General features: G+C 51.9%; 2 protein-coding genes across 2 annotated transcripts in view; both read right to left on the bottom strand.

Moving 5' to 3' along the window:
* Positions 1-1,149: 1,149 nt before the first annotated feature.
* ELAC1 (elaC ribonuclease Z 1) lies at positions 1,150-7,627 on the bottom strand. Its single transcript, XM_088156117.1, has 4 exons — positions 7,590-7,627; positions 5,531-5,703; positions 2,996-3,460; positions 1,150-2,342 (listed from the first exon to the last, which is right to left on the bottom strand). Exons 2-4 carry the CDS (start codon positions 5,685-5,687, stop codon positions 1,879-1,881), a joined length of 1,086 nt encoding a protein of 361 aa, XP_088012243.1. The 5' UTR covers positions 5,688-5,703; positions 7,590-7,627; the 3' UTR covers positions 1,150-1,878.
* A 5,636-nt stretch (positions 7,628-13,263) lies between these two features.
* ME2 (malic enzyme 2) overlaps positions 13,264-27,443 on the bottom strand; it is a 29,763-nt gene continuing 15,583 nt past the window's right edge. Inside the window, exons 3-16 of the mRNA XM_014894905.2 lie at positions 26,317-26,450; positions 24,858-25,007; positions 24,084-24,159; positions 23,553-23,714; positions 23,029-23,132; positions 22,675-22,784; positions 22,470-22,567; positions 21,518-21,631; positions 21,320-21,434; positions 20,394-20,536; positions 15,540-15,642; positions 14,873-14,943; positions 14,267-14,365; positions 13,264-13,503 (exon numbers count right to left, since the gene is read on the bottom strand). Of these exons, the coding sequence (XP_014750391.1) occupies positions 13,354-13,503; positions 14,267-14,365; positions 14,873-14,943; positions 15,540-15,642; positions 20,394-20,536; positions 21,320-21,434; positions 21,518-21,631; positions 22,470-22,567; positions 22,675-22,784; positions 23,029-23,132; positions 23,553-23,714; positions 24,084-24,159; positions 24,858-25,007; positions 26,317-26,450 (1,629 nt within the window). The 3' untranslated portion in view covers positions 13,264-13,353. The remainder of the gene's footprint in view (positions 13,504-14,266; positions 14,366-14,872; positions 14,944-15,539; positions 15,643-20,393; positions 20,537-21,319; positions 21,435-21,517; positions 21,632-22,469; positions 22,568-22,674; positions 22,785-23,028; positions 23,133-23,552; positions 23,715-24,083; positions 24,160-24,857; positions 25,008-26,316; positions 26,451-27,443) is intronic.

Below are 27,443 nucleotides of genomic sequence, written 5' to 3'. Positions count from 1 at the left end.
TTCAGGGAGGAGCAGAGCGGGTCAGGACAACAAAGTTGTTCTTTCCCTGGGTGAAGCCCGGCACAGCTGGAGTCTGCTCGGCTCCTGACCGCCCAAAATTGGAGCCTGGTCTCTGCACAGTTTCTTTTTATCAAAGAAAAGAAAGTTTGTGGGGAGACAGAACAGGCCTGCCTGTTTTACACCGTATTTCTGAGAGAAAAACAGAGACACCAGCGAATTTCTGCTCCACGACTCATGTTCTGCAACTCTTCCCAGTATCATTGTTTAAAGAAATCAAAGAATCCCTTTCCTTTCCTTTCCTTTCCTTTCCTTTCCTTTCCTTTCCTTTCCTTTCCTTTCCTTTCCTTTCCTTTCCTTTCCTTTCCTTTCCTTTCCTTTCCTTTCCTTTCCTTTCCTTTCCTTTCCTTTCCTTTCCTTTCCCTTCCTTTTTCCTTTCCTTTCCCTTTTCCCTTCCCCTCCTTTTCCTTTTCCTTTTCCTTTTCCTTTTCCTTTTCCTTTTCCTTTTCCTTTTCCTTTTCCTTTTCCTTTTCCTTTTCCTTTTCCTTTTCCTTTTCCTTTTCCTTTTCCTTTCCCTTTTCCTTTTCCTCTCTCTGAAGGCTGTGCAGAATTTCACCCCCAGCAATACCAGCAGGGTGTCCTGACAGAACTCCCGGTGTTGCTCACACAGCTACCAAGTGTTCCAGCTCCGAGGAGCACATCCCGGGGGACACTCAGGGCTGGCTTTTCCAGAGTTTGCTTCGGATCAGCAAATTCAGCTAAAATTTGGGAAACTCCAGCTTCGAGTTCGGTGGGGAGGACAGGAGCCCGAAGCCAGGTCAGCAGAAGGAAAGAAGTGACTGCAGGCACAGGCTGAGCGTGTGCAGGTGAGATTCCCCTGCAGGGGCATTTCCTTGGACACCAACGTGCTTCCATCAGGATAATCCCTGCTTTAAAATGCATTCTGCTTCCAAAATGTTACAGCGTGTGAACGTGCAGTGCCGATGCTTTAGGGCTGCGAGTGGATGGAATTGTTAAGAGTAATTCATTTGGCAGGAAGCCTAAACGCTGTTTGTTTGTTCATTTATTTATGAGAAAACTTTGTATGCAGGTGGGGAATGAGCAGAGCTCCTGCTCTTGAGCACAGCAACACCCCCAGTTACAAACACCCGGCAGAGTTCTCACTGCTTTATTAATTTTATTAATTTTATTAATTGTATTAATGTTATTAATTTCAGTGTCCCCTTACACAGAGATCAGGCCACACAATGCTGTGTACGGCTCTGGCAGAGATGTCACTCTGAGGTTTTTAACGGGCAGGACACCCGAAAAGCTCAGCTTGCCAGCACCAGCGTTTTCCCTTGTTCATTGGGGTTTCTGTGGCCATGAATTCCTCAGTTTTCACTTATCAGGATCTCTGTGGTCACGAATTCCTCATTTTTCACTTTTTCACTGGGATCTCTGTGGTCATGAAGTCCTCAGTTGTCACTGGGATCTCTGTGGTGGCAAACTCCTCATTTTTCACTTTTTCACTGGGATCTCTGTGGTCATGAACTCCTCAGTTTTTCACTGGGATCTTTGTGGTCACGAACTCCTCAATTTTCACTTTTTCACGGGGATCTCTATGGTCATGAAGTCCTAAATTTTCAGTTTTTCACGGGGATCTCTGTGGTCACAAACTCCTCATCTGTCACTTTTTCACGGGGATCTCTGTGGTCATGAAGTCCTCAATTTTCACTTTTTCACTGGGATCTCTGTGGTGGCAAACTCCTCAATTTTCACCTTTTCACTGGGATCTCTGTGGTCATGAACTCCTCAGTTGTCACTGGGATCTCTGTGGTCACGAACTCCTCAATTTTCACTTTTTCACTGGGATCTCTGTGGTCACAAACTCCTCAATTTTCACTTTTTCACGGGGATCTCTATGGTCATGAAGTCCTCGGCCAGCGTCACCTCCCGCCCCCCCATCACGGCCTCCGCCTGCCTCCGGAGCTCGGTGACGGCGGTGTCGCCGTGGCCGGGCTGCCCGGCGGGCCGGTACCGCTGGCTGAAGTGGGTCAGCACCAGCCTCGCGGCGCGGCACCTCTTGGCCAGCTCGGCGGCCGTGGCGGGCGTGCTGTGCCCGCGCTGTCGCGCCTTGTCGCGCTGCCCGTCGGCCAGCGTGGCTTCGTGCACCAGCACGTCCGCGTCCCGGCACAGCCGCTCCGCCGCCTCCCCCAGCGGCCCCGAGCAGTCGCCCAGCACGCAGATCTTCCTGCCGGGAATGGGAGCGTCCAGCACATCCCCGGGAAAAAGCGTGGCTCCGTTTTCCAGGACGATGGAGGCGCCGCTCTTCAGCTTCCCGTAGGAGGGACCCGGCTGCACTCCTGGTGGGTAAAGGCAAAAGAGCCCCTGAGGATTGTACCCATTGTATCAGCCTGGAAATGACAGCCCTAGAGATGTGCTAGGCTGGAAGAAAAGCACAGCCTCAGGGTAAAAATCAGCAGGTATTTCACTTTTTTGATACCAATTAAGGGCTCGTAACCTTAGCAGGAAGTGTGTTTGAAGAAAATTATAGAAGTTAGGGTTGGAAGGCACCTCAGAGTTCATCCTGCACGGGCAGGGACAACTTCCACCATCCCAGGGTGTTCCAGCCTGGCCTTGGACACTCCCAGGGATCCAGGGGCAGCCACAGCTGCTCAGGGAAACCATATTAAAAAAACCCAATTATATTGCTCGTATCAAAGTCAACAAAACCATGCAAATACTGGCCATATGTTTTCCTGAAAGCCACGCTGAGCTGTTTAAACTTTGGCCCCTGAACTCGTTAGGTGCTCCCAGCATGAGAATGGTCTGTGGTATTCCCCGTCTGACCAGTGTTACACACCAGGGCGGTCAGGTGCCAAAATGTCCGTGGCAGAAAAGAGAAAAGGGAGTTAGAACAGACTACGGGGAGAGACAGCAGCTCTGATTCGCTGCAGCACGAGGGAAGGTGGTCGTAAGAGGAGTGACAAGAGGGACAATAAGCCAGGGTAGGTACCAAGGTCTTTGAGTTTCTGCACGTTGAGCTTCCCGGGCCGGGGCTTCTCTTGCAGCACGAAGCCGAAGGAGGGCACGCGGTGGAAGAGGCGGAACGCTCTCACCACCAGCTGCTCGTCCTCCACCAGCAGGTAGGAATCTTCTCCGGCGTCCAGGTGCAGGACTCTCCCCGGGGGCCCCTGGGAAAGCTCCTCACCTCTGTCCAGGCTGGAAAAGTCCTTGAATTCCTCAGGGGGGCACTGGTCCCGCGTGGGGACCAGCTCGTGGACGGTGATGGGGAAGAGGAGCTGGGAGTGGGACAGCTCCAGGCTCCTCCAGAGGAAGCTCCGCAGCCCCAGGGGCCCATAAATATCAACGGGGGCTTTGCTGGCATCATTGCTCTGCAGGCTCAGCGTGCACAGCAGCCCAGGCAGTCCAAAAATGTGGTCGCCGTGAAGATGAGTGATGAAAATCTTGGTAATTCTGGCTGTTGATTAGGGCAGGAAGAGACAAAAGCAGGAAAATAAATAAACAATGCAAGGACTCAGAAATGATCGCTGTTTGGCAAGACGTTTGAAATAAGCAAGGAGGGAAATTAAAACCAGTGTTTAACAAACAAATCCCAAACCAGAAGGGATTTCTTTCCCCATCCATCCCTTCCACAAGGTTTATTTTGGCCTGATCTGCCAAGGAAAGGCTTCAGAGATGCGAGTCTCAGCTCCTTCTAAGCCAGGCATTCTACAAGCATGGAATGGGCCTGGCTGGGGACATCTGCCATGTGAAATGCAAGGAAGTGCAGGGCTTAAAGCTTAAAATCTTAAAATCTGACCTTAAACCTTACAGGAAAACCGTAGACTAACGAGGAACACAGTCGGGAATTAGTGTTGCTCCTCCTTTTGACTCTTAACCCGTGAAACGAACGAGTTCAAAAATAACCAAAACCAAACCAGCAGTTTCGATTCCAGAGTGTTTTAAGAGGCAAGAAGCCCAGCAGCTCCTGACTGGTTTGTTTAAAACAAGAGAGCAGTTGCTCTGTGAACGCCTGGGCTCTCTCGTGTGCCTCGCCCCAGGTGAGAAGAGCCCAGAAGTGTCTCTGGTTGCACACACACCTCCCTGAACCAGGCTGCCTCTGTCTCCTCTGCTGAGCTCCCACTTCCACACAGCAAGGCATCTCCTCCTGCACCTGGCAGAACCTCCTTCTTTGGCTTTCACAGGAATTCACTAGAGAATTTAGTGGAAACCCGTCTATCTACCTGTCACTAAATCCCCTGACGGGTTTTGGAGGAGCAGCAGCTTGTATTTCTGTTTGTCACTGACGATCCATCTTCACTCCTTGGGAGACAGAAGACAGCTCCTGCCACCGAGGGCTGGGAGAGCACAGTGACTGAGGGGAGCTGCATTTCTCATTTATTTGCCCAGACCCTGAAAGTTCCCCGCACCACGCAGAGCCCCGCTTGGCAAGAGACGTTCAGCCACAGGAAGGCAGGTTTGGTGCAGAGCTGCCTGCAGGCAAACCGCTCCCGTTTCTGTGCTGCCCGCTGGGAATTGCCAAGCCCGAGGAATTAATTCGGAGTGGCTCCGGCAGCCGGAGGTGCAGCCCCCACTGCCGTGAGACGGGGGCCGGGAAGGAACGGCTCATTAAATTAACTAAGACCATCAGGAATATCTGATATTTGCCGTGCTCGCAAAATCGGGCGGAGAGGCAAACGAGCGTGCGATAAGCGAAGTTAAAACTTGTAAATGGGGTGAGGGGTACAAGCTACTGGTAATAAGTGATAAATTTAAAATCTCAAAGCCTAAAACGTGCCCAAAAGGCTAAGACGCACGCTCCCAAAACAAAGTCGAAAAATTCTAGTACGATAAAGAGTTTGAATGCTTTTGTCAAAGAATTGAATTAGGGAAGCACAAGCGCAAAAGGACTTTTGGTTCATGTGAATACGAAGCGAGAGTAAGAGAGACTAGGAGGGGCTAGGACATGAATATGTATGAGGAGATTTGTGCAATCCCGGGCGTTTGGGGCATAAATAGGGCAGGAGTTTGAAGTTTTGGTGCTCGTGTTTTGGGAGGAGCTATCCCCGTGCGCCTCAGGGTTGGATCCACCTGGGATAGTGGGAAGTGTCCCTGGGTTGGAATGGCATGAGATTTAAGGTCCCTTCCCGCCCAAACCGTTCCATAATTCCATGGAATTCTATTTACAAAACACTTCCAGGGATGGGAAGTTCATACTTCTGCTGGAAATCTGAACCAATTCCTCAGAATAAGGAGGGGAATTTCCTGATTTTTTTTTTTCTGATTTCCTTCCCTTTCTCGTTTCCCTGAATCCCAGAGCACCTGGACACCGGCTCTTCACCCCAAGAGCCATTCCAGGGAATCCCCAGGCTCTGTTCCAGCTCATTCCCACTCATCCCACTTTCCCCCTCCTGTATTCTACCTTCTCCTGGCCAACGCACACCTCCTTTACGGCTCTCATTTCTCACAGGTTCCAGAGCCCTTCCCGCCTATCACCGCACACGCAGCGCCTCGCCGGCACCGAGCCGAGCCCCAGGCGGGCACGCACCTGCCCGGAGGTGGCTCCTCATGAGCTGTGTCTGCGTGCCCTCGCCGCAGTCGAAGAGCCAGCACTGGCCCTCCCTGCGCAGCGCCAGCGCCGAGGCTCCGCGGGACGGCGACGGGAAAGCTGCGCCCGTGCCCAGGAAGGTGATCTCCAGAGACATCCCCGCTGCGAGGCACCTGCAACACACACCTGGGGCTCAGGGGTGCCGGCAGGCGCTGCTGGCTGCTCCCTGTGACAGGGACAGCACCCAGCGAACGGCCGGAGCTGTGCCAGGGAGGTTTAGGTGGGATATCAGGGAAAGGTTCTTCCCCCAGAGGGAATTCCCCCAGAGCTCCAGGAGAGTTTGGACACTGCTCCCAGGGATGCACAGGGTGGGGTTGCTGGGGAGCTGGGCTGGATGATCCCTGTGGGTCCCTTCCAGCTCAGGGGATTCTGTGATCTGATGAGTTTATGCAGGGAAACCAACAAACGCTTTTGTTTTAAGTCAAGGCATCCTCCACAGTTCAGTGTGAGGATCAAACTCCCTTTCCTTTAGCACATAAAAGTAAGACCTCCCTAGAGCAGGATATGGCTTTCAGACAACACATTATTTACAAGCAGAGATTTCCTTGTTATGTCGGTGGAAGATTGCAAACACGCAGCCCAAGCCCAAGCCCTTTGTGGATTACCAGAGAAAACAGCCCTATCCAGTTGGAACAGCTCTAATCTCTACCCCCACCATAATTTACGTCCTCCGAGCTCTGCTTAAATGGGGTTTTCCTGCGTGAGAGCTCCTTCTCAGAATGACTTTCCCCGAACAGTGTCTGCCGACATTTCAATGCCAATCCCGGATTTCAGGAGCCCAGAGGTGCAGAGGGGCAAGGCTCACTTCCCTCAGAGCAACTCCAGAGCCCACGAGAGGCAGGGGTGGCCCGAGGGCACAGGCCAGGGAGCAGCTGTGCCACCCACATGTCTGTAGCCCGGCTGCTCTGCAGGGCTGGACAGCCTTCGGACAACGGTGTCAGGAGCACGACAGCCACATGGACAGCTCTCTCACCTCATGGACCGTGCTCCCCCCGGCCTCACACTTCCCAGAGTTTGCTCCTGCCTTGTTTCCAGAAGAATTTAAAACTCCAGGTGCCTTAGTATCTAAAGATATCTTTCAAAATAATTTCTGAAGTTCAGTCGTTTTTTAGAGGAGTTTTCACAAGCTTCCAGTTTCTGGGCACAGGGTGCCCAGAGCAGCTGTGGCTGCCCCTGGATCCCTGGCAGTGTCCAAGGCCAGGTTGGACAGGGCTTGGAGCAGCCTGGAACAGTGGAAGGTGTCCCTGCCATGGCAGGGGGTGGCACTGGATGGACTCTGAGGCCCTTCTAACCCAAACCATTCCAGGATTCTGGAATCCCAGAAGAAAGCACTCTCTTCCCAGCTGGGCTTGCAGGGTCCTCCCCAGCACGCCAAGGTGCAACCTGACCTTGGGGGCTCGGGGAGAGCCATGATTCCTGTCCATCACAAACCAAAATGCAGAAACAAACACTTCGCAAATACAAGTATTTGCATTTTCCTTTTCCTCTGTGTAAAATCATGGAATCATACGAGAATTGAATGGTTTGCCACGTGCAGGGACACCTCCCACTGTCCCAGCCTGCTCCAAGCCCTGTCCAGCCTGGCCTTGGACACTGCCAGGGACCCAGGGGCAGCCACAGCTGCTCTGGGCACCCTGTGCCAGGGCCTCAACACCCTCACAGCCAGCAATTCCTTCCCAAGATCCCATCCAGCCCTGCCCTCTGGCACTGGAAGCCATTGCCTGTGTGCTGTCCCTGCCTGCCTTGTCCCCAGTCCCTCTGCAGCTCTCCTGGAGCCCCTTCAGGCACCGCCGGACCGACCTCCCCTCAGCCACCCCCGGCCCCGCCCGCGCTTCCCGGCCCGGGCTCGGGGCCTGTGGGACACACGGCGGGGCCGGGGACACGGGGATGGGCTATGGGGGCTCGGGGACACGGGGATGGGCTACCGGGACACGGGGATGGGCTACCGGGACACGGGGATGGGCTATCGGGGCCCGGCCCGGCCCGGTCCCGGCCTTACCTCCCGGGCGGCGTCAGGCGGGGCCGGCGGGCGGGGCCGTGAGGGCAGAGCCCGCCCCGCGGCCCCAGCTCCCGGCTGCCGGAAAATGCGCGTCTAAAGTGCACCTTGGAATTGATTATATGGGGAAAGGCCAAGTGCTGGAGCTGCAGCTGTGTCAGGGCAGCCCCTGGGGTCGATCCAGGCTGGGGATGAGCAGAGGGAGCAGCCCTGGGAGAAGGAGCTGGGGGTGCTGTGGGTGAGAGCTGGACCCGCCCCAGCCTGAACCCCCCTGCCCTGGGCTGATCCCCCAGCGTGGGCAGCAGGGCACGGGGGATTGTGCCCCTGTGCCCCTGTGCTCAGGTGAGAGCCCACCTGCAGAGCTGCCTCCAGCCCTGGGCTCCAACAGCACAAGGACGTGCAGCTGCTGGAGCCAGCCCAGAGGAGGCCACGGAGATGCTGCAGGGCTGGAGCCCCTCTGCTCTGGAGCCAGCCTGGCACAGCTGGGGCTGCTCAGCTGCACAAGAGAAGGCTCCAGGGAGAGCTCAGAGCCCCTGCCAGGGCCTGAAGGGGCTCCAGGAGAGCTGCAGAGGGACTGGGGACAAGGCAGGCAGGGACAGCACACAGGCAATGGCTTCCAGTGCCAGAGGGCAGGGCTGGATGGGATCTTGGGAAGGAATTGCTGGCTGGGAGGGTGGGCAGGCCCTGGCACAGGGTGCCCAGAGCAGCTGTGGCTGCCCCTGTGATCCCTTGGGTTTTAGCTTTTATATATATTTCAGATTCTCTGCTGCTCGGTGTGTAACTCTGAAACTTCTTGTTAGGGGTTAGTAAGTTCTCTTCACAGAGTAGTTAGACAAAACAATCCCTTCCTAGCTAGAGAATCAAGGACACCCCTCACCCAAAAAGCAGAAACAACATCGAAGGGAAGGAAGGGGGCAAGCCAGGGAGCTGAGACTTGATGACCTGAGACTGTGGATGAACAATTAAGCCCAATATGTAGGTGAACCAGAACTCATAAAGTATAAAAACTCGTGACCAGGACCCATCTGGGATTTGATTTGGGTGTAGCCCCAGCCGGGCTCTTGCACTGCCCAAGGTGAATCCTTTCAATAAATACTGATTTTAGTCCCTTTGCTCTGTCCAGTCTCTGTTCCAGGTCAGCCTTCCCAAGCATCACCTGGATCCTTGGCAGTGTCCAAGGCCAGGTTGGACGAGGCTTGGTGACCCCTGGGGCAGTGGAAGGTGTCCCTGCCCTGGCAGGGGGTGGCACTGGATGGTCATCTGGTTCCCTTCCAACTCAAATCATCCTCTGATTCCATGATTCTAGCAAAAGACCTTAATGATCATCACATCCAACCCCGTTTATGAAGCCCCTTGGCAAAGGGAGTTTTTCCAATCCTGGATAGATCGAGTGTTGTATTTTGTTTTGTTTTTTTGGAATAAAGACCATCAGGTACAACTTAGGCAAAGGGAATGCATTTTACTAAGAAAATAGAAGACTAGAACACACATTTCAATAGAGTTACAACGTTATAAAGTAGGAAGAAACCCCAACCAGTTCACATTTTACATACAGTTTTAGTTTCAGCTGAGCAACGACCCTCCCAGGCTGCTCCCACAAGCGCCCAGCACGCTTACACTGATTTGCTTAAGGTAGATATGTTTAATACAGAAATAAATGCAGATTATTTTGCTGTTTTGTTGACAAACCAGCCATGTTTAGTCCTAGGAGTGTTTTTATTCCCGTTAGGAAGGACCCAGCTGGAGGGTGGATGAGTCCAAATCAGTGGTAGGTGGAGAGTTGAGCTCAGCCCAGCGCCAGCCTAGCCTCGTGCTCGGGGAGCTCGGGCACCCAGCGCACGTCTGGTGGCACAACCTCCTCCTGCAGCTGCAGCCAGGGCCCGGCGTGCCTCAGAGCCAGTGGCCACGGCGGGTGGTGGCCACCGCGGGTGCCTCAGAGCCAGCGGCATCCGCACGGCGAGCTGGGCGCGGGCGGCGCGGGCTCGGAGCTGTGCCGGAGCGTCCTCACGGAGCTGACGCCGCTCTCAGGGGTCTCCGGGCACGGGGCAGGTCTCCACACGGAGCTGGAGGCACAGCAGCTGAATGGCTTTGCTCAAACTCAGGTGCCAAGCCAGGTGCGGCCGGAGCTCGGCTCGGCGTTTCCTCGTGCTGTGCAATAACGCCAGGCCCTGCCCGCTGCCCGAGGCTGTGCTGGAACGGGGCGGCAGCGTGGATCATCCTAAGGAGTCCAGAAATGTCAGTGGAAGCACTCAGAGCGAGACAGCAGCCCCAGCTGTTCTCACCCTGCTCCGAGACTGGCAGGGGAGCTCGGCTCTGCGCTCTGCAGCGAGCCCGGAGCGAGTGAACAACAGCTGGGACTGCCCGAGGCACAGAGTCAGCCGAACTAAAACCGGGTCGGAGCTTACAATAGTGATCCCCACTCTCCCACAGGAACAGTCACCACGGAGGGCTGCTAATGGGAAACCGAAAGGTGAACGGTTCATCTTCGCAGGTACTACCAGAGGAGTGTGACAGAGTTACTTTATCCCCGTAAAACAGCGTGCTGGAAACAACAGTACAGCAGGAAGACACGCACCGAGCACAGGAAACCTGTTACACACCACTCTGCAGGTAAAGTGTCACTTGGCTTGAAGCTTGGAAAACAAACACGACAGATCAGGATGCATCGCTGTCCACAAACGTAACCGAGAACTCGTGCCACGAGTCACACTGGGGGCTTAAAATAGACCAGACACAAGGTTTTAATCATCTCCTTTTACATGTCCTGGTGGCACCTGGGCGGAGGCTTCGGGAACACACAGACCTTTGCAACACCTCTGAACAAAACCACAGTGTTTTATGAAGAAAGGCTGTGCTCCGTGAGACACCTCTGCTCTCCCCTCAACATTCCTACAGGTTGGTGCCGAGAGGCTCTGCCCTGCTGCTCCTGCTGATTTTAAGGAAGCAAGGATTGGACAAATCCTGGGCAAGACTGAAGTTCCTGATCCTCTCGGAAGGGTTCTGCATGCCCCAAGGAGACACGGAAGACAGTCTTTTATATCGCTGGAAGGGCAAGTCACCGGGGCTGTGTGACAAGCGAAACACTGGTGGTCCTTCAGGTGGTGTATTTTTTAAACTTACACTATGTGACATGACAAAATGCATCCTGGTGACACCTGTTTCCCTTTGCATACTGTCTAAGAGAGTTTTCTGTACAGATAAAGATCGGTAAATATTTTGAACAAGCCAGCAAACAGAAAAAAAAAATCATGTTAAGTAGAATATGAAAAAGGAAACTGGTTCCTTATTAGCCAGCAAGATTAGCAGTTGTAATTCATTCCAGGATTAATTGTACCTGAAGAAAAACTGAGCATGAATCTATGTATCTTAAAATCCTATGTATCCCAAAAAAAAAAAAAATATGGAGAAGATGAAAGAGGGAGTGAAATGGACTAAAAACTCTGTGAGCTGACAGGTTACCTGTTGCCAACAGGAAGGGAAAACCCCACCGTGTCCCCCCTGCAAGCTACAGAGGATGCACAGACAAAGCCAGGGACGGGCGCTCCTGCCTCTGTGATCACTCTTAGCTCTTAGGGACACGAGATCAGTGCATTTTGGGGCGTTTTGGTTACTCATCTGCCCAACCGGACTGTCGGCAGAAGGGAGGAAGCGTGTGTCCCCAGTACTCTGGAATCCAGTGATGCACAACTCCACTGGCACAGTACGACAGGCTTCAGATACAACTGGATTTTCAGAAGGCAAAAATAATTCATACATTGAATAAATAATTTTTTTTTTCAGTAAGAGCACTAATTTAAATACGATAAAAACAAGGCATAGCAAAAATAGATGAAAAAAAGCACTCTTTGTAAAAACATCCTATGTGTGTGTTGGTGTCCTTTGCACATTTACTTGCAAGTGCAAGCTCCTGTCCATGTGCATGTCAGAACTCAGCAGTGAAGCACTTGGAGCCCCACCACACAACACTTTACCACAGCTTGAATACCACAGTTTTTTTTTCCCCACATCACTCTTTTCTCTCTTTATATAATCAGTCTTCTTTTCCCCACTCGGGCAGCGCCTTCCCAAAGTTTACTGTTCTTTGTATGAACGTAATTTTAGAGCCAGAGGTTAGGCTGTAGGTGCCTGGGGGGTTCCCGGGATCATTTTCCCTGCTCTGTTCTGCATTTTCCCGTGTAACTGAGGGCAGGAGAGCAGTGCGTGGCAAGGGTAAATCCCGAGCAAGCTTTCCTTTATCTCTCCGGATGGTGTGTGCCACTACAGCCTGCTGCCACATCTCTCTGTTTTTATTTACTCCTGGCCTCTTCCTGCCGTGCTGCAGCAATCTGCAATGGCACCGTGTCTTTGTTTGTGCTCCCGTCACTGCAGGGGCCGCGCTCGGGGAACTCACAGGCTGTGACATCCCTGGGTGACCTCGCCTGTCCCCACAGAGCGAGCAGGGCACTTCGGCCTCGCTCCAAAGCAACCAGGGGAACCTGCACCGCGGTACCTGCAGCAAATGTGCGGCACTGCCCCCGGCAAGGAAAAGCTCAACTGGAAATTCCTGTTCTCGCACAAGGACTCTGACAAACTGCAGGAGGAGTAAGGTGGGGCGATCAGCTTGTAGGCACGGCATGTTTAGAGTCCAGTGGTCACACGGAGCAGGACACAGGGGACCAGGACCTCAGGAAACGGTCAGACTGGTGTGAAACAGCTGCCTGACAACGCTTTCTGCTCCAGCCGCACCCGCTGCCTACACGGTGCTCGTCCCACCAGAGTCCACCCTGCAGCTCTCCAGCCAGCAGGGCCACACAACACCACACACCAGTCTTTCTGTGAGAACAAGGGCGTGCGAGGGAGAAAACAACCTGGCTTAGATGAAACAGAATCTTGAAAAAATTAAAAAATTAAATTAAAATCCTTTGGTGTATTGTCTTGCACTCCATTGTGCAAGAACTCCTTGTGAAATCCTTAAAGATTTCCATAAATTACTTCGGGTCCTACCTCTACCCAGTAAAATTTATTCTGTGACAGCACAGCTTTGTTTTTTAAAGCTACTAAGTGATTAGTGTTATTTTCAGGCTTCCCAAGGACAATTTGAACTAGTTCACATTTTTCCTGAGAACAGATTTCACGGAGTAATGGAAACAAAACCGCAAACTTTGCTGCAGACTCCACACGTGTACATCTCGCTGCCCCTCAAGGGAACAGCAGCCAATGCCCCAAGGATGTCTGGAGACGTGGGCATCTTCAAACATGAAATGGAACACAAGGCCCCGTTAGACTCTTGAAGTTGTCTTTAACTGCCCTTTTGTTTCTTTATGGCAAGTGGTAGCCCCTGATGTCACGGCTAATGCAGTGTGACAACACCAGGACAATTAGAAGACTGATTATTTAAAGGCAGAAATTAATCATTCTGGACATCAGCAGTGATGAGAGAGCTCTGGTTCACCATCAAAGGCGGGCAGCTAAAATATCATTAATGGAATTCTTCGGTGTGGTGCTGGCTCTAAGCTAGAAATGCAATTATTTAAATTAATTTTGGAGGGCTCTCTCATCCCTGTGGCAGACGCCATCATCCTAACAGTTCATCAGGTACTTGGGAGAAATCAGGTGAAAAAAACAGGGGTGTAAGGGTGGGGGGGGGAGAGGAAAAACAACAACAACAACAAAAAAGGCAACGAGAAGGAGCGCAAAATAAATTAGAGGAGTCGAAGATCATGATTTAAGTTGGTCTGAGAAAGGGATCCCTGCAGAGTAGGAGGTGCTGCCTGAGGAGCTGGTGCCATCAGTGCACCTTGGACTCGGGCCAGTCGTACACGTCGGGCATGAAGGACTCGTACTCGTAGGTCCAGACCTTGGAGCGGATGTAGCGGCTCTTGTCGGCCGGCTCGGGGTAGTGGAAGGCCATGTTGTTGGCGTACAGGAACTCCATCACCTGCGGGGAAACCACCACGGCTCTGTCTCTGACCCCGGTGGAGAGATTGATTTCGTGTCGGGAGTGATTCTGGCGCACCCAACTAAGGGAACGTGTGGGGAGCCCAGAAACCTGGGGTTGTTATTCAATCTTATAAAAAAAACCAAAAAAACCACAGGGCAACCAGCAGCACTTCTAGCCACCTGCTGGAAGTGAGGAAAATGGAGCAAGGTCCAGCTGCTAAAGGGTCTCTTAAAGCTGAACAGTCCAATAGAGAATTAACACCTCTATTATTTATCCTTTTAACTCAATAACTAACTTCCCATCACCCTCAGTGTGACACCAAGTGACCAACCAGAAACTACTGCCTGGAACCATGAAGGAGATGAGCACCAAAAGAGACAACACTCACAATCCTCCATCTTGTCCCATACCTATTACTAAACTATAAAAACTCAAATTTTAAACCCTTCGCCATGTGCAATCACACACTTCTATTCTAATTACACACCCGTGACTTTAACTCCATCACTCAAATTTGGAAACCTTCTCCAAGGCCCCGGGTCCAAAGCAGTGTTCTCCTGGGGGTCAGTGCCAGGAAGCACAGAAAGATCCAAACTCCCAGGATTCTGGGATCCAACAGGAACGTTTTTGTAAATATCTCGCAAAGAACTGGGTGTTGTGCCCCAGCACCTCGTGCTCGAGGGTCACACTGTGCAATTCTGCAGGTTAGTGCACACATAAACCACTTGTAGTGCAGAGCAATTTTATGTTTCATACTCACCTTGACAGCAATATAAATAGAAACTTCCCTGATATTGGACAGTGGAGGATAAAGCCTTCCCTGTGCGAGCTCTTCATCTGTCAACTGCTCTGCCAATGCCTGAGTTGGAGAAACAAACATTTTTTATTTACTGCGCCCCGAATGTGACTAGTAACATGCTAGAACACCTGCGAGGATCAGGCTGCAGTGCTCTTAGCACCAGAGTGCTCCCAAAGCACTGGAGTGAGGCAGGATCTCAACACTTTCAGTTTGAGGAATTGAGAATCAGCACGCTGCGAGTGCAAGCATTTAGGGAAACAAACTCGGGTATTTTGGGGGATAAACTCCCCCCAGCCACGGTGCCAGCTGCAGAACCAGGCAGGGCAGCAGGCAAACAATAATTTACACAAGGACACACGTCCTACTTCATTAAAACTGCAATGGAACCTGATTCTCGGCACAATTTCTTTTGATCAGAACTCTTTTTTTTTTCTTCCCGCCCCTCTCCATTGCAGAGGGATAAGCCAACAGGAATAAGCTGAACAGGAATGCACCGTGTTTGAGAAGTGCCCATCAAGCCACGCCTGCCGTGCCGGAGGGCACAGCCTGCTCTGCTCCCACACGTACCTTGGCAGCCTCCAGGAAAACCTTATCGCTGATGTGCCGGACACTGCTCAGGATCACAGCCAGAGCCACGCCTGCAAGGAAACCACTGCCAGTTGGGGCCACATCCCTTCAAAATGTGCAGCCTGCTGCGACTCATCCCCAGCCTCATCCCTGAAAATCTTCCTGTGGCTTCCTGCTCGCACTGGGATGGCTGGGCTTGGAGCAGACCTGAGAGATCACGGGCAGGGACACCTCCCACACTCACTGGCCACAGCAGGTGGCTTTCAGAGGGAGCTGGAGCTGTGCAGCTCAGGGAGGAAAGGGGAAAGCACAGGAACATCTCCAGTGCCACTTTTCTAAACTCCTGTGCAAACACAACTTTAAGAACTATTATCTCTGAGAATTATTAACATAACTTCAAGCGCACGTTAACATTTGTTTTCTCCTCTCCTCCCGTAGCAAGCAGCAGAACCCACAATGCAGCAGGTTCCAGAACCTTTAATAACACCCTTCTGTTTTCTCAGCAATATCCAGCTGGGTTTGCTCACTGTGGATGCATGCACCACCTCTTGAACTGACGGCCATTCTGTCACTCACCTTCCCAAGTTCTCCAATGCTGCTTCACTAACCGTGCCTTGTGCAGCCAGCCCAATCTTAGTGATTAAACGGTGACAGCTTCATTTATTACCTGGAAAAATGTAAGCGTTGTTTCCTTGGCCTGGTTTGAAGGTTCTTCCATCCTTCAGAGTCACCAGCTCGAAGGGACTGCCACTGGCAAACAGGCAACGGCCCTGGTGAAAGGAATGATCAGTGGTGAAAGGAATGATCAGTCCACGAACATCAATGGTGAGTGATCAGTCCTGAAAGGAATGATCGATTGTGAAAGGAATGATCAGCTGTGAAAGGAATGATCAGATGTGAAAGGAATGATCGATTGTGAAAGGAATGATCAGATGTGAAAGGAATGATCGATTGTGAAAGGAATGATCAATACTGAAAGGAATGATCAGCTGTGAAAGGAATGATCAATAGTGAAAGGAATGATCGATTGTGAAAGGAATGATCAATAGTGAAAGGAATGATCAGCTGTGAAAGGAATGATCAGTTGTGTAAGGAATGATCAATAGTGAAAGGAATGATCAGCTGTGAAAGGAATGATCAGTTGTGTAAGGAATGATCAATAGTGAAAGGAATGATCAGTTGTGTAAGGAATGATCAGCTGTGAAAGGATCGATCAGTGTGAAAGAAAGGATCAGTGTGAAAGGAAGGATCAGTGATGAAAGGATCGATCAGTGATGAAAGGAAGGATCAGTGATGAAAGGATCGATCAGTGTGTAAGGATCGATCAGTGTGAAAGGATCGATCAGTGTGAAAGGATCGATCAGTGTGAAAGGATCGATCAGCTGTGAAAGGAATGATCAGCTGTGAAAGGAATGATCAGTGTGAAAGGAACGATCAGTGATGAAAGGAACGATCAGTGATGAAAGGAACGATCAGTGTGAAAGGAACGATCAGTGTGAAAGGAAGGATCAGTGTGAAAGGAAGGATCAGTGATGAAAGGAGGGCCGGTGTGTTAACCCCGACCGGCACCAGGGCCGCGGCTCGCAGGGAGGGACAGCCACGGCCGGAGGAGCGGGGCAGAGCCGGGAATGAAAGGTCTCGTCCCTGCCGGAGGGTGGGAGGGCAGCGGGGGAACTGCTGTGTCAGCCTGGAGAGCAGGGAATGATGAGATCTGCTGATCCTTCCTTTGGACAGGATTTCAACTGGCACAAAATGTCAAAACAGATCTGAGCGTGAACCACACCCTCGGGATAAATTACCCTCTCTCCCGGCAGCAAAGCCACTGAAAGCAAAAAAAACTCTCGACTTTCTTTTGATAACACCTTTCGGAACATTGGTTTAAAACCTTTAAAGCTCCCCAGGACTACCGTGCTTGAAAACAAATTACCAAAGAAGCTGAAGGCTCTGGAACTGTGTTTGAATGTCAGCGCACTTCCACAAGAGCCTCTTTGTGGTGGGAGCAAAGCAAAGGGAAGCAGGAGAGTTCAGGACCAAAAGACAAAGCGAATTAAAAGGCAGCAGAAGCCCACAGGGGCATGGACAGGCTTTTACAGGTGCCATCTAGTGGGAAAAAAATGCGGAATGAGAGGCCAGCCGTGGCGTCTTTGTTCCTTTGTTGCCGCCAGCCCAGGCAGGACCAGGCTGTCCCCGAGGCTGAGGGCTGACAAACTGCATCAGCCACACGACAAAGGAAAAGAAGATGGAGATTTTCACACAATAGCCAGGGGTCTGGAGTCCATTTCCTAGGTAATCACCGCATCTCGAAGGGAAAAGATGTTTTGAAGGGCAAGCTATGGGTCCATCTGAGGACGTTTCAGGGAACCAAGCAGCATCGTTCAAACAGGCAGCTGAACTGCAGGGAAGTTTAAAGGGGAAAAAACACTGCAGAATTTATGAGTGAAGACGGGGACAACACTACACCCGTTCATTTACTGGCCAGCAGTGCTTAATTGTCCAAATAATCCAGGTGTACAAACACCTGAAGTACGGAAAATCATTAATAATCATTAATCTGAGGTCCAGCTCCTTGGGCAAACAGTCAGCAGCCAGCCTTAAAACATCTGTTCATCTGCTGATATGAAGTGCAACCAAGAGTCAGGCTGGCTCCCCCTCCAATTGTGCTCCCGCCCTCCTTCAGCTGGACACGGCAGCAGTTTTTACATTTATTTATGCCAACTGCAGTCCTGGTTTCACAACTAACTCCTGTTTACCTTCTATCCAAGATACTGGAATTTATAAACTGAAACACTGCCCAGCTCGCTGTTCTGGTTAATGCAAGATATCTGACAGGTATTAAACCATCTTAATTTAAAAATTTAGGGAAAGGAATGGGGTTGGGGAAGGGGCTGGAGCCCCAGGAGAGGCTGAGGGAGCTGGAAAGGGGCTCAGCCTGGAGAAAAGGAGGCTCAGGGGGGACCTTGTGGCTCTGCACAACTCCCTGACAGGAGGGGACAGCCGGGGGGGATTTGGGGTCTTATCCCAGGGAACAGGGACAGGAGGAGGGGGAACGGCCTCAGGCTGGGCCAGGGGAGGCTCAGGGTGGATAATGCGAAAATTTTTTTACCTATAGGGCTGTCCAGCCCTGGCACAGCTGCTCAGGGCAGTGGTGGAGGCCCCATCCCTGGAGGGGTTTAAAGTGTGGATGTGGCACTTGGGGACAGGGGTCAGTGGTGGCCTGGGCAGAGCTGGGGAATGGCTGGACTCCCTGGCCTTGGAGGGCTTTTCCAACCCAGATGATTTTACTGTTAAAAGATCCAGGTTTGTCCCGAGGCTGCTAGTCCAAGGTTGCAGATCTCTGCAGGAGGAGTTCCCTGAGCTGCTGGCCCAGCAATGTGGGAGAGAATTTGGGTATCAGATGGGGACAGTGGAGTGCCACCCTCCCAAGTGACACTGCCACTGCTGGGGCTGTGAAGGCTGAGCCCCAGGACAGTGCAAGGGACGAGCTCAGAGTCTGCAGCCCGGAACAAGGAAAAGTCTCCACCCACCCATGCTCACATCGGAGTCACTTGATTTGGGACTGTACTGAAAAAACACAAATAGAACAAAAACTCAGTCCTTGCAAAAGGCAGCCCTGGAGGCTGCAGGCAGCCAGAGATCACAGCAGCTGCAGTGCAAGGAGAGACACCAGCGGCTGGTTCAGAGCCTCACAGCACCTGCGTCTGCACCCACCTGCGTCTGTGTCCTCACCTGTGTCTGTGTCCCCCCCTGTGTCTGTGTCCTCACCTGCGTCTGCACCCACCTGCGTCTGCACCCACCTGTGTCTGCACCCACCTGCGTCTGCACCCACCTGTGTCTGCACCCACCTGCGTCTGCACCCACCTGTGTCTGCACTCACCTGTGTCTGCACTCACCTGTGTCTGCACCCACCTGCGTCTGCACCCACCTGTGTCTGCACTCACCTGTGTCTGCACCCACCTGCGTCTGCACCCACCTGTGTCTGCACTCACCTGTGTCTGCACCCACCTGCGTCTGCACCCACCTGTGTCTGCACTCACCTGTGTCTGCACTCACCTGTGTCTGCACCCACCTGTGTCTGCACTCACCTGTGTCTGCACCCACCTGTGTCTGTGTCCTCACCTGTGTCTGTGTCCCCCCCTGTGTCTGTGTCCTCACCTGTGTCTGCACCCACCTGTGTCTGCACCCACCTGTGTCTGCACCCACCTGTGTCTGTGTCCTCACCTGTGTCTGTGTCCCCCCTGTGTCTGTGTCCCCACCTGTGTCTGTGTCCCCACCTGTGTCTGTGTCCCCCCTGTGTCTGTTTCCCCACCTGTGTCTGTGTCCCCACCCTGTGTCTGTGTCCCCCCTGTGTCTGTGTCCCCACTCTGTGTCTGTGTCCCCACTCTGTGTCTGTGTCCCCACTCTGTGTCTGTGTCCCCCCTGTGTCTGTGTCCCCACTCTGTGTCTGTGTCCCCAGCCGTGTCAGTGTCCCCAGCCGCTCGCTGCAGAGGCCACCATGGTCACCCCAATGCCGTCCTGGCTGGAGCCGAGGCTGGCGGGGCTGTCAGGGACAAACAGCCCGGGCTCCGGGCGGCAGAGCCCGCGGGGGCGGCGGCTCCGGGGAGGCTGCGAACAGCGGGGATTGCTCCGGTCTGACTCGGCCGACTGCGGGGCGGCCAGCACACACAGCTGCTGCTGCTGCGGGGACACGGGGACACGGCCAGCCCTGCCCGGGGACACGGGGACACGGCCAGCCCTGCCCGAGGACACGGGGGACAGAGGCCAGCCCTGCCCGGGGACACGGGGGACAGAGGCCAGCCCTGATCAGGGACACGGGGGACAGAGGCCAGCCCTGCCTGGGGACATGGGGGACAGAGGCCAGCCTTGCTCAGGGACACGGGGGACAGAGGCCAGCCCTGCCCGGGGACACGGGGACACGGCCAGCCCTGCCTGGGGACATGGGGGACAGAGGCCAGCCCTGCTCAGGGACACGGGGGACAAAGGCCAGCCCTGCTCAGGGACACAGGGGACAGAAGCCAGCCCTTCTGAGGGACACAGGGGACAGAAGCCAGCTCTGCTCAGGGACACGGGGGACAGAGGCCAGCTCTGCTCAGGGACACAGGGGACAGCCTGATGGCACCTGCAGGACTGGGTGCAAGCACAGCTCCTGCACTGCTGCCAGGGCATCACCTGCTCCAAGGACTGCACTCTGCCATTACCTTGCTCAGCCTCTGCTGTGCGCCCAGCACGCTCCATCAAAACACAGAATAATTAAAAAGAGCGGCCAGAAACAAGAGTTGATTGACCAAAGCCATGTAACAGTACTGCTGGTCATTCTCTTAAAAAAGTGGCAACAAAATTCAGGCTACTTTAGGCTTTGCAAGATGCTGTCAGCTAAAAATCAAGACCTCTTTTCAAAACCACTTTTGCCAGAAGGCGAGAAGGAACCGTGTCCTCACATCACTAAGCCCGAGTGCCCACGGGACAATCCGAGTTCTGGCGTTCAGGCGCTCGGGAGCAGCCCCGCAGCCCTGAGTTCACACACCTCTGTCAGCGTGTAAGCCTCCTCCGCCGTGCACTCCGCCTTGGCCGTGGGGTTGCTCAGCGCAAAGATGATGGGTCGCTCGTTGATGGAGGCCATGGCTCTGAGCACATCCTCGGAGAACAGACGCCCCGCCCCAGCAACTCCTGGAGGGGATGGGAACACACAAAAAACAGCATTAACGGCTGCCTCAGGGCAGGCGACAGCCACCCTCCCACCCAGAGCAAAGCTGCTCTGGACATGGGAACCAGCTGCTGCTCCTGGCTGGCTGACACTCACAATTTTCACATCCCCATCTACTGAGTGTGCTCCAGAAGCCTATTTCACGTTATTTTTTGGTACTGATGTGTACAAAGAACACGGATAAGCAAGTGGGAATGCCAGGTGCTTTGTGGGTGATTCATCCCAGCTGGGTGTTTGCACACCTGACCACACCCAAACCCAGAGGTACAAACACACAGCTATGGTGTATTTGTACAGTGGCTACAAACTCCAAGGTACTCTCCTTTTCCAAATAAATCACGTGCAAAGGAAACTGCAGTCACACCAGGAAATACCTGTAATCCTATCTGCTCTCTGCAGACAGCCCCAGCTGTAAATAAATACCTACAGGTGTCAGTGACCTCACAGGTGCAGCATGGAGCTGCTCCTTCGAGCAGGAGCCAGAGGAGGTGACTGGGGGACAGAAGGTCAGAAAACACCCAAACAAGCTCGAGTTAGGGAACTCCTGTGGAAAACACCACGGCTGTGGCTGCTGTCTGTCACAAGGCTCAGAAGGAGCACCACGGCTCAGTATATTTGCAAGCAGCACACTGACCTCACATTTCCATCTTAATTACAAGGGCAGAAATGCAGATGGCTGTCGCCAAGCTCCCTGGAGCAAATTACAGGCAGCCGAAACCCAGACGGTAGAAAATGACCTCCCTTACCGATGATAGCTGAAGGCCGAAGTACATTCACTGCCTCTACAAATGTCTTTGGTATGTGCTCTGGAGCCTGGTGTGTAAATGGCTCTTGGTGGGAATCCACCTTCTGCTCTCGGCCCTGCAGACAAAACATTGTTTCCTGCTGTGAGAGGACAGGTGCTCACCTGTGCTGCGGGACTCCCAGGCGTGGGGCAGCCCTACCTGAACCAGCAAGCCGTGCTTGTCAAACATCCATATCCTCCTGGAGGCCTCCTCATAGGATACACCGTTTTCCATCATGGCCATAACAATGAGGTTTGCAATTCCCAGGGCGGCCTGGAGGAGGGAAGGTTACAAACTTGGGTTGGTAACAGCTCACAGAGGAGTCACAGCCCTGCCCAGGATCCCCACGAAAACCCCTGGGTGAGGCAGGAAATGCTTCCCTGGGACAGCAAAGGGACAGAGGGGAGCTCTGCCCGGTGCTGTGAGCTGTGCCAGCTCAGCAGCCACAGCAGGCCAGCCTAGCCTGCGGTGACAGGCGAGTGCTCTCAGCCCTTTGGCCACCAAACCGACCCCGAGCTGTGCAGCATGTCCCTTCCCTGCCGGGAGAAACGAGGCACAGCGAGATGCAGAGCAGGGCTGAGCGCAGCCCTGGCCAATTACTGCCATCAGGGCCTTTCCCCAGGTGCAGAAAGAACTTCTCCGATAATTAAGTTATTTTGTCAGCACCACGGGAGCAATTGTGCTGACGTGCCAAGAGGCGCAGGGCTGCTCCTGGCACTGCAGCACCAGTTACTGGTGCCTGCTGCAAACTCAAATCACCTTGCTGAGAAAAGCTCCCTGCGCTTCCCTCCGGTGCTATAAAAATTAACAAGATGGTCTCACTGCACCATAACTTTATGGTGAGTTTCCCTTCAAACACACACAAGTCCCCGATGCTTTTTTTCAAGGCCATGCACGAAAACGAAAAATGTGAGTCCCTGCAAATGTTAAACCTGTGAAAGATGTTTATCTTTCACAGAGTCCTGTTTAAGCAGTCCTTTCTGCTTAGCGCATCTCAGCTGGCCTTACATGAGAAGTTGTGCAACGGAATTCAGAGAATGCAAATCTCCACGATGAGAAAATGCACATTTTAAATATCTGCTGCTGCTCTCGGGCCCTTCAGAGGACTCACCTCTCCAGCTCCAAGGAACAGCACTTTCTGGTCTGTCAGTGGCTTCCCGGTGGCTTTCTGTGCTGCCAGCAGTCCTGCCAAGGCCACCGAGGCTGTGCCTGTGGAAGCAGAGCAAACCTGAGGGCAGCTGAGCACACGGACAAGTGGCCGTGGCTCTGGGAGAACTTTCCGCGGGGGTCCTAGGAAACACAAACAAGGGGCATACCTTGGATGTCGTCGTTGAAGGTACAGTACTTCTCCCGGTATTTCCTGAGGAAGCGGAACGCGTTGTGGTTCCCAAAGTCTTCAAACTGGATGAGAGTGTTCTGGCCGTACCTGCAGCAGATGGCACAGAGCCCCGTGACTGCAGGGAGACGGAGAACACAGCACAGCCCGCACACATCCCTCATCTCGGCAGGCAGGGCAGCTCTGCCTCTGCTCTGTGCCCACTCACACACGAGGACAGCAGCGTGTTCTAGGTCACCGAGGATGTCACCGCAGGGACACACACACACACACACACGGCTGCCCCACCTTCCAGAGCTTTCCTCGCTCCCCGGAGGGCTGCTCGGCGCCCTACCTGTCCGTAATGGCTTCCATAAATTCATCGATCAGGTCATCGTACACCTGCGAGCGATCCCTCTTCTGGTACAGCCCCATGTAAAAGGGATCCTTCAGGAGCGTCTGGAAGACAAAACCCAGCGAGGGCAGCAGCAGGACTCGCCTCCCAGCAGAGCCCCCCTCACACCGTGGATGCTGCACTTACACAGCCCCTCTGTCATTCCGGCTGGCACCTGGGGCTGCTGCTGGGCGCTTTCAGAACGGGACAAATCAATACACTGCTTTAATAAATATAATCCCCGCTTCTTAAAAGTCAGCTCGAAACTGGCTGCCTATTTTGCAGTGCCCCAGCATTCCAATTAGTTCCAGATGCACCCTTTGGTGGACAAATTAATGGGCACTTTTATATCAGTGCAGAGTGGATTCCAAACTATTTATGTAAAATATTCGGATTTACCTTAAATAAAAGTGCTCAAAAATACTCTTGTTGTAGTATAGAATTATTTTTTTAAAAAAACCCACGTTTTTATAGGGGTAACTCACTGTGTTATCAGTGCCAACGTCGATGCACACAGGCAGGCATTTATCTGGGTGTATCCCTGCACAGGCTGTGTACAAACAGAGTTTTCCCACTGGAATTCCCATCCCGTACACACCCAGGTCTCCAAGACCCAATATTCTTTCTCCATCAGTGACGACAACAGCCTGATGGAAAAATAAAATAAAATTTAAAAAATGAAAAGCAGGTCAAATCACACATGATCACTGAAATTTATAAAGATTTTATCAATAGCAGTTATGATTTTTTCACAGGCAAAAATTAAGGTATGTTTGCTTAGTCAAATGAGGAACAGATCACGAGGAATATTTTCCTCAACCCATAAACCTCATATTTAGGATAAAACACTGATCTTCAAGATATGCATTATCTTAATTAGCTGCCTTCTGCCATCACCACTAAAGAGCCAAGAACGCATTACTCTATACTTATGTTTCCATCAAATACTGGTAGATCTTAAAAAGCTCAGCTGAGATGGAATAACAACTAGAAACTAAATCACGGAGTGACAGTACCTTAACGTCGTTCTCTGGCCAGTTGTTCACAATTGACCTGATGTGGCCTCTGTCCGAGATGGAAATAAATAATCCTCTGAAAGAAAAAAACAAATCAGAAATATTTTATAGGTGACAATTAAAAATTTTACCTTGCTGTTCTAAAAGTAAATGTCAAACAGGACTATTTAAAATTCAAAGTTTGACAGTCACTGACAGAAATTGCTTCAAGGACAGTATCTGTTCCTGCCCAGGGCATGGAGCTGAGAACACACCTGGGCCGGGAGGGAGACGGGGATGGAGCTGAGAACACACCTGGGCCGGGAGGGAGACGGGGATGGAGCTGAGAACACACCTGGGCCGGGAGGGAGACGGGGATGGAGCTGAGAACACACCTGGGCCGGGAGGGAGACGGGGATGTCCTGAAATCCCTTTCCACCTGCACTCCCTTCCAGATGCCCTGTCTTGACACGGATCCTCAGACCCACGGAAGGGTCTCTGATAGCTGGGGAAATCCCCCCTGGAATTACTGACCTGGAAGAGCTGGAAACGGGGCTGAACCCCTGCCCCTGGGGTATTGACATGACCCATCTCCATTTCTGCGTTCAAACCTTTTGTGTCTCAACACAAACCGTGTCCTGAGATACATTTTAACAAACTTTAGCTGCCCTGGCTTGTCACGGGCCTTGTGTAGCGGAAGGAGAAGGGAACAAACGAGACCTGGGCCAGGAAGGCGGGGGGAACCGGCAGTGAAAGCAGCAGCCCCGTGTGTTTTTGTGCGTTTTTGGTGCTCACTTTGGTCTCCTGAAGATGTGTCCGTACTGGGAGCAGGCCAGGCCCACTGTTGGGGTGTACACAATCGGCATGAGCCGCTCGATGTCGTCCTGCAGCACCCTGTAGAACAGCTTCTCGTTCCTCTCCTGGATCCCCATTATGTAGATGTACCTGCCGTTAACCAGCACCAGGGAAAACACCACTTTACCTCTAATTCCTGATGGTTTCTCCACCCAAGTCCCACCCCCCTTCACATCAGGGTGCCGGCTCTGAAGGAAAGCTGGAAAAGAGAGAGCAGCAGGGCTGGAAAGGTGGAATGGAAATACGGGACACGCCGTGTGTGCTGACAAAGTAATGCACACGCCCGGATTAAAGACAACACGTGGATTTGCTGCAGGGAGTCTCATTACCGTTACAAACAAAATTATAGTGAAATAAATAAGTCTTCATCCAAAAATCATGAGTGAACCCCATCACCAACAGACACACAAAGCAAACCCAGCCCTATCAGAAAGCTCACACTGAAGGACTTAGGTGGGTGGGTAAATCAAATCCGGGTTTCTGCAAATTTACCAACCAATTCGCTGCCCATCAACCCACGCTCGGTCCTGCTGAGCCAGGGACGCAGAGATAATGAATTTGCAATTTGCCTTGGCCACAGCAACTGGGCACGTGGCCAACACAGACGGCAGGACTGCTCTGGGCCAGCGAGTGACACGGTGGGCACTCAGGAGCCACCTTTCAGCTCTGATGAGAACAAAGGAGCTCTGATGGGGTCCAGCGAGCCCCAAACCACCCCAGTTCTCCTCCTGCCTGCAGGAGACGGGTGTATTTTTACAGGCAGAGATACATAAAGATTATGTGAAAACAGTAACGGGGGGATGCTAAAAGCACGGCGCTCTAAATATAAAACACAGCAAAATCCTTTGCAGTTCACCAAACCAGTGGGTTAAGTAATAAAAGGCATTAAAAAAATGCACATTATGGGACTAAAAATTCCATTCTCGTAGTTCCTTTTCAGCAGTAACTGCTGCATATGTTAAAACACTGGTTTTGGTATCTCAAATGCTCAATTTACCTTCATTATCACACATTTATCACACATTTTTATGAAACGGGCTGAACGCCACCTCCTGTGCTCTAACAACCTGCCACTCCATCTGACATACCACAGAAATATGTATTACAGGTTACAGGCAGGTTTGCAGCTTTGTCTCTGATTTTCACACATTGTCTTTTGCTGTTTCATGACTGTGGAATACTTAAAAAAAAAAAAAAAAAAAAAAAAAAGCTTCCCAGCCTCGTTTAACCACAGGATAAAAGCAGCTTTCTGTGCCAAAGTGAAAATAACACCCAAGAAGTGAAAAACCCAGCAGAGGCAATAGAAAACTTGGACATCCCCACACAACACAACACGCCCATTTTACTTCCAGCCCCAACACTCCCTCGCAGGACAGGACGAGGCTGGAGCAGCTCTTACTTTTCCAAGGGGTCGGTCATTTTTGCCAAGTTCTTGTGGAAGCGTAAGGCTTGGATGTCCTGTGTCTCAATTTTGGGAGGCAGGAGTCCCTGCAGCCCCAGCATTTGTCGCTCGTGCAGTGTGAAGGCCATGCCCTGAAAACGAGAGAGACGAGCAACAATTATCCATTGTTGTCCCAGCAACCTCCTTTTCCAGGGAACTGCTCCCTTCTGAACTGAACTGAACCCTTTTTCCCCGGGCAGGGTTTGAGTGTGTTTGCCTCTCCTTCTCGGGTTTTCCTTGTTTTTTGTGGGTGCTCCTCTCCGCCACGGCTCGCCCGCCTTGCCGAGACCTGGTGGATTCCATTTTCCTCCGTGGGCCTGGAGGCCCAGCTGTGCAGGGATGAAAGGTGAAACGACAGCTTCTGTTTCAGCTGTTCCACGTGGGTCCCACCCAGGCTGGTCCTCCCCACGGTCACAGACAGCAGCAGGCACTCCGCACGTTTGTATCCGATTTTTTCTGCACACACTCACTAACACTGCCCGGTGCCCAAGCCACTGAATTCTACTTCTTCTTCTTCTTCTACTAAAACCAAATTTCAACCCCAAAACTTCATTTTCACTTAGAGATAGATCTAATCTGTTCGCCTACTACCGAGAAACCTCATTGGGAGCAAACTGGAAGAGTTCAAATGCAAAAACTTCCCATTTTTGTCCGTAGAGTGCATGGTGGGTTTAAATTTATTGTAATTTAAATACTAATTTGAACTGTTTCTCACTTTTCAGATTCTTACTGCCAAGTTAAAAAAAAAAAAAAAAAGAAAAAATTAAAAAAGGCTTTCAAAGGTTTGCTTAAAGCCTTGTAATTACACTCGAAATTCCTCCTGCCATCAGAAAGGTCAGAGAATCAAAATGTCCTGGCCTGGAAGGGACCCACAGAGATCATCCAACTGACAAGAAAAAAAAAAAAAAATCAGTACTTTTCCACCTGACAATAAAGGCATCAGTTGGGACTAGAATACAAATATTTTCACCTCTGCTTATGTGAGAGCAGATTCTTCACAGGTATTTGTAGAACGGATACCCATTAACTCAAATTTCTAAAAAGAGTCTAATTGTAGTGTAATTCATCACACCTGAATGGTTTCT

This window comes from Sturnus vulgaris, chromosome Z (assembly GCF_052056855.1).
Source record: "Sturnus vulgaris isolate bStuVul1 chromosome Z, bStuVul1.hap1, whole genome shotgun sequence".
NCBI lineage: Eukaryota > Metazoa > Chordata > Aves > Passeriformes > Sturnidae > Sturnus > Sturnus vulgaris.
This window is presented reverse-complemented; position numbering and strand designations above follow the sequence as displayed.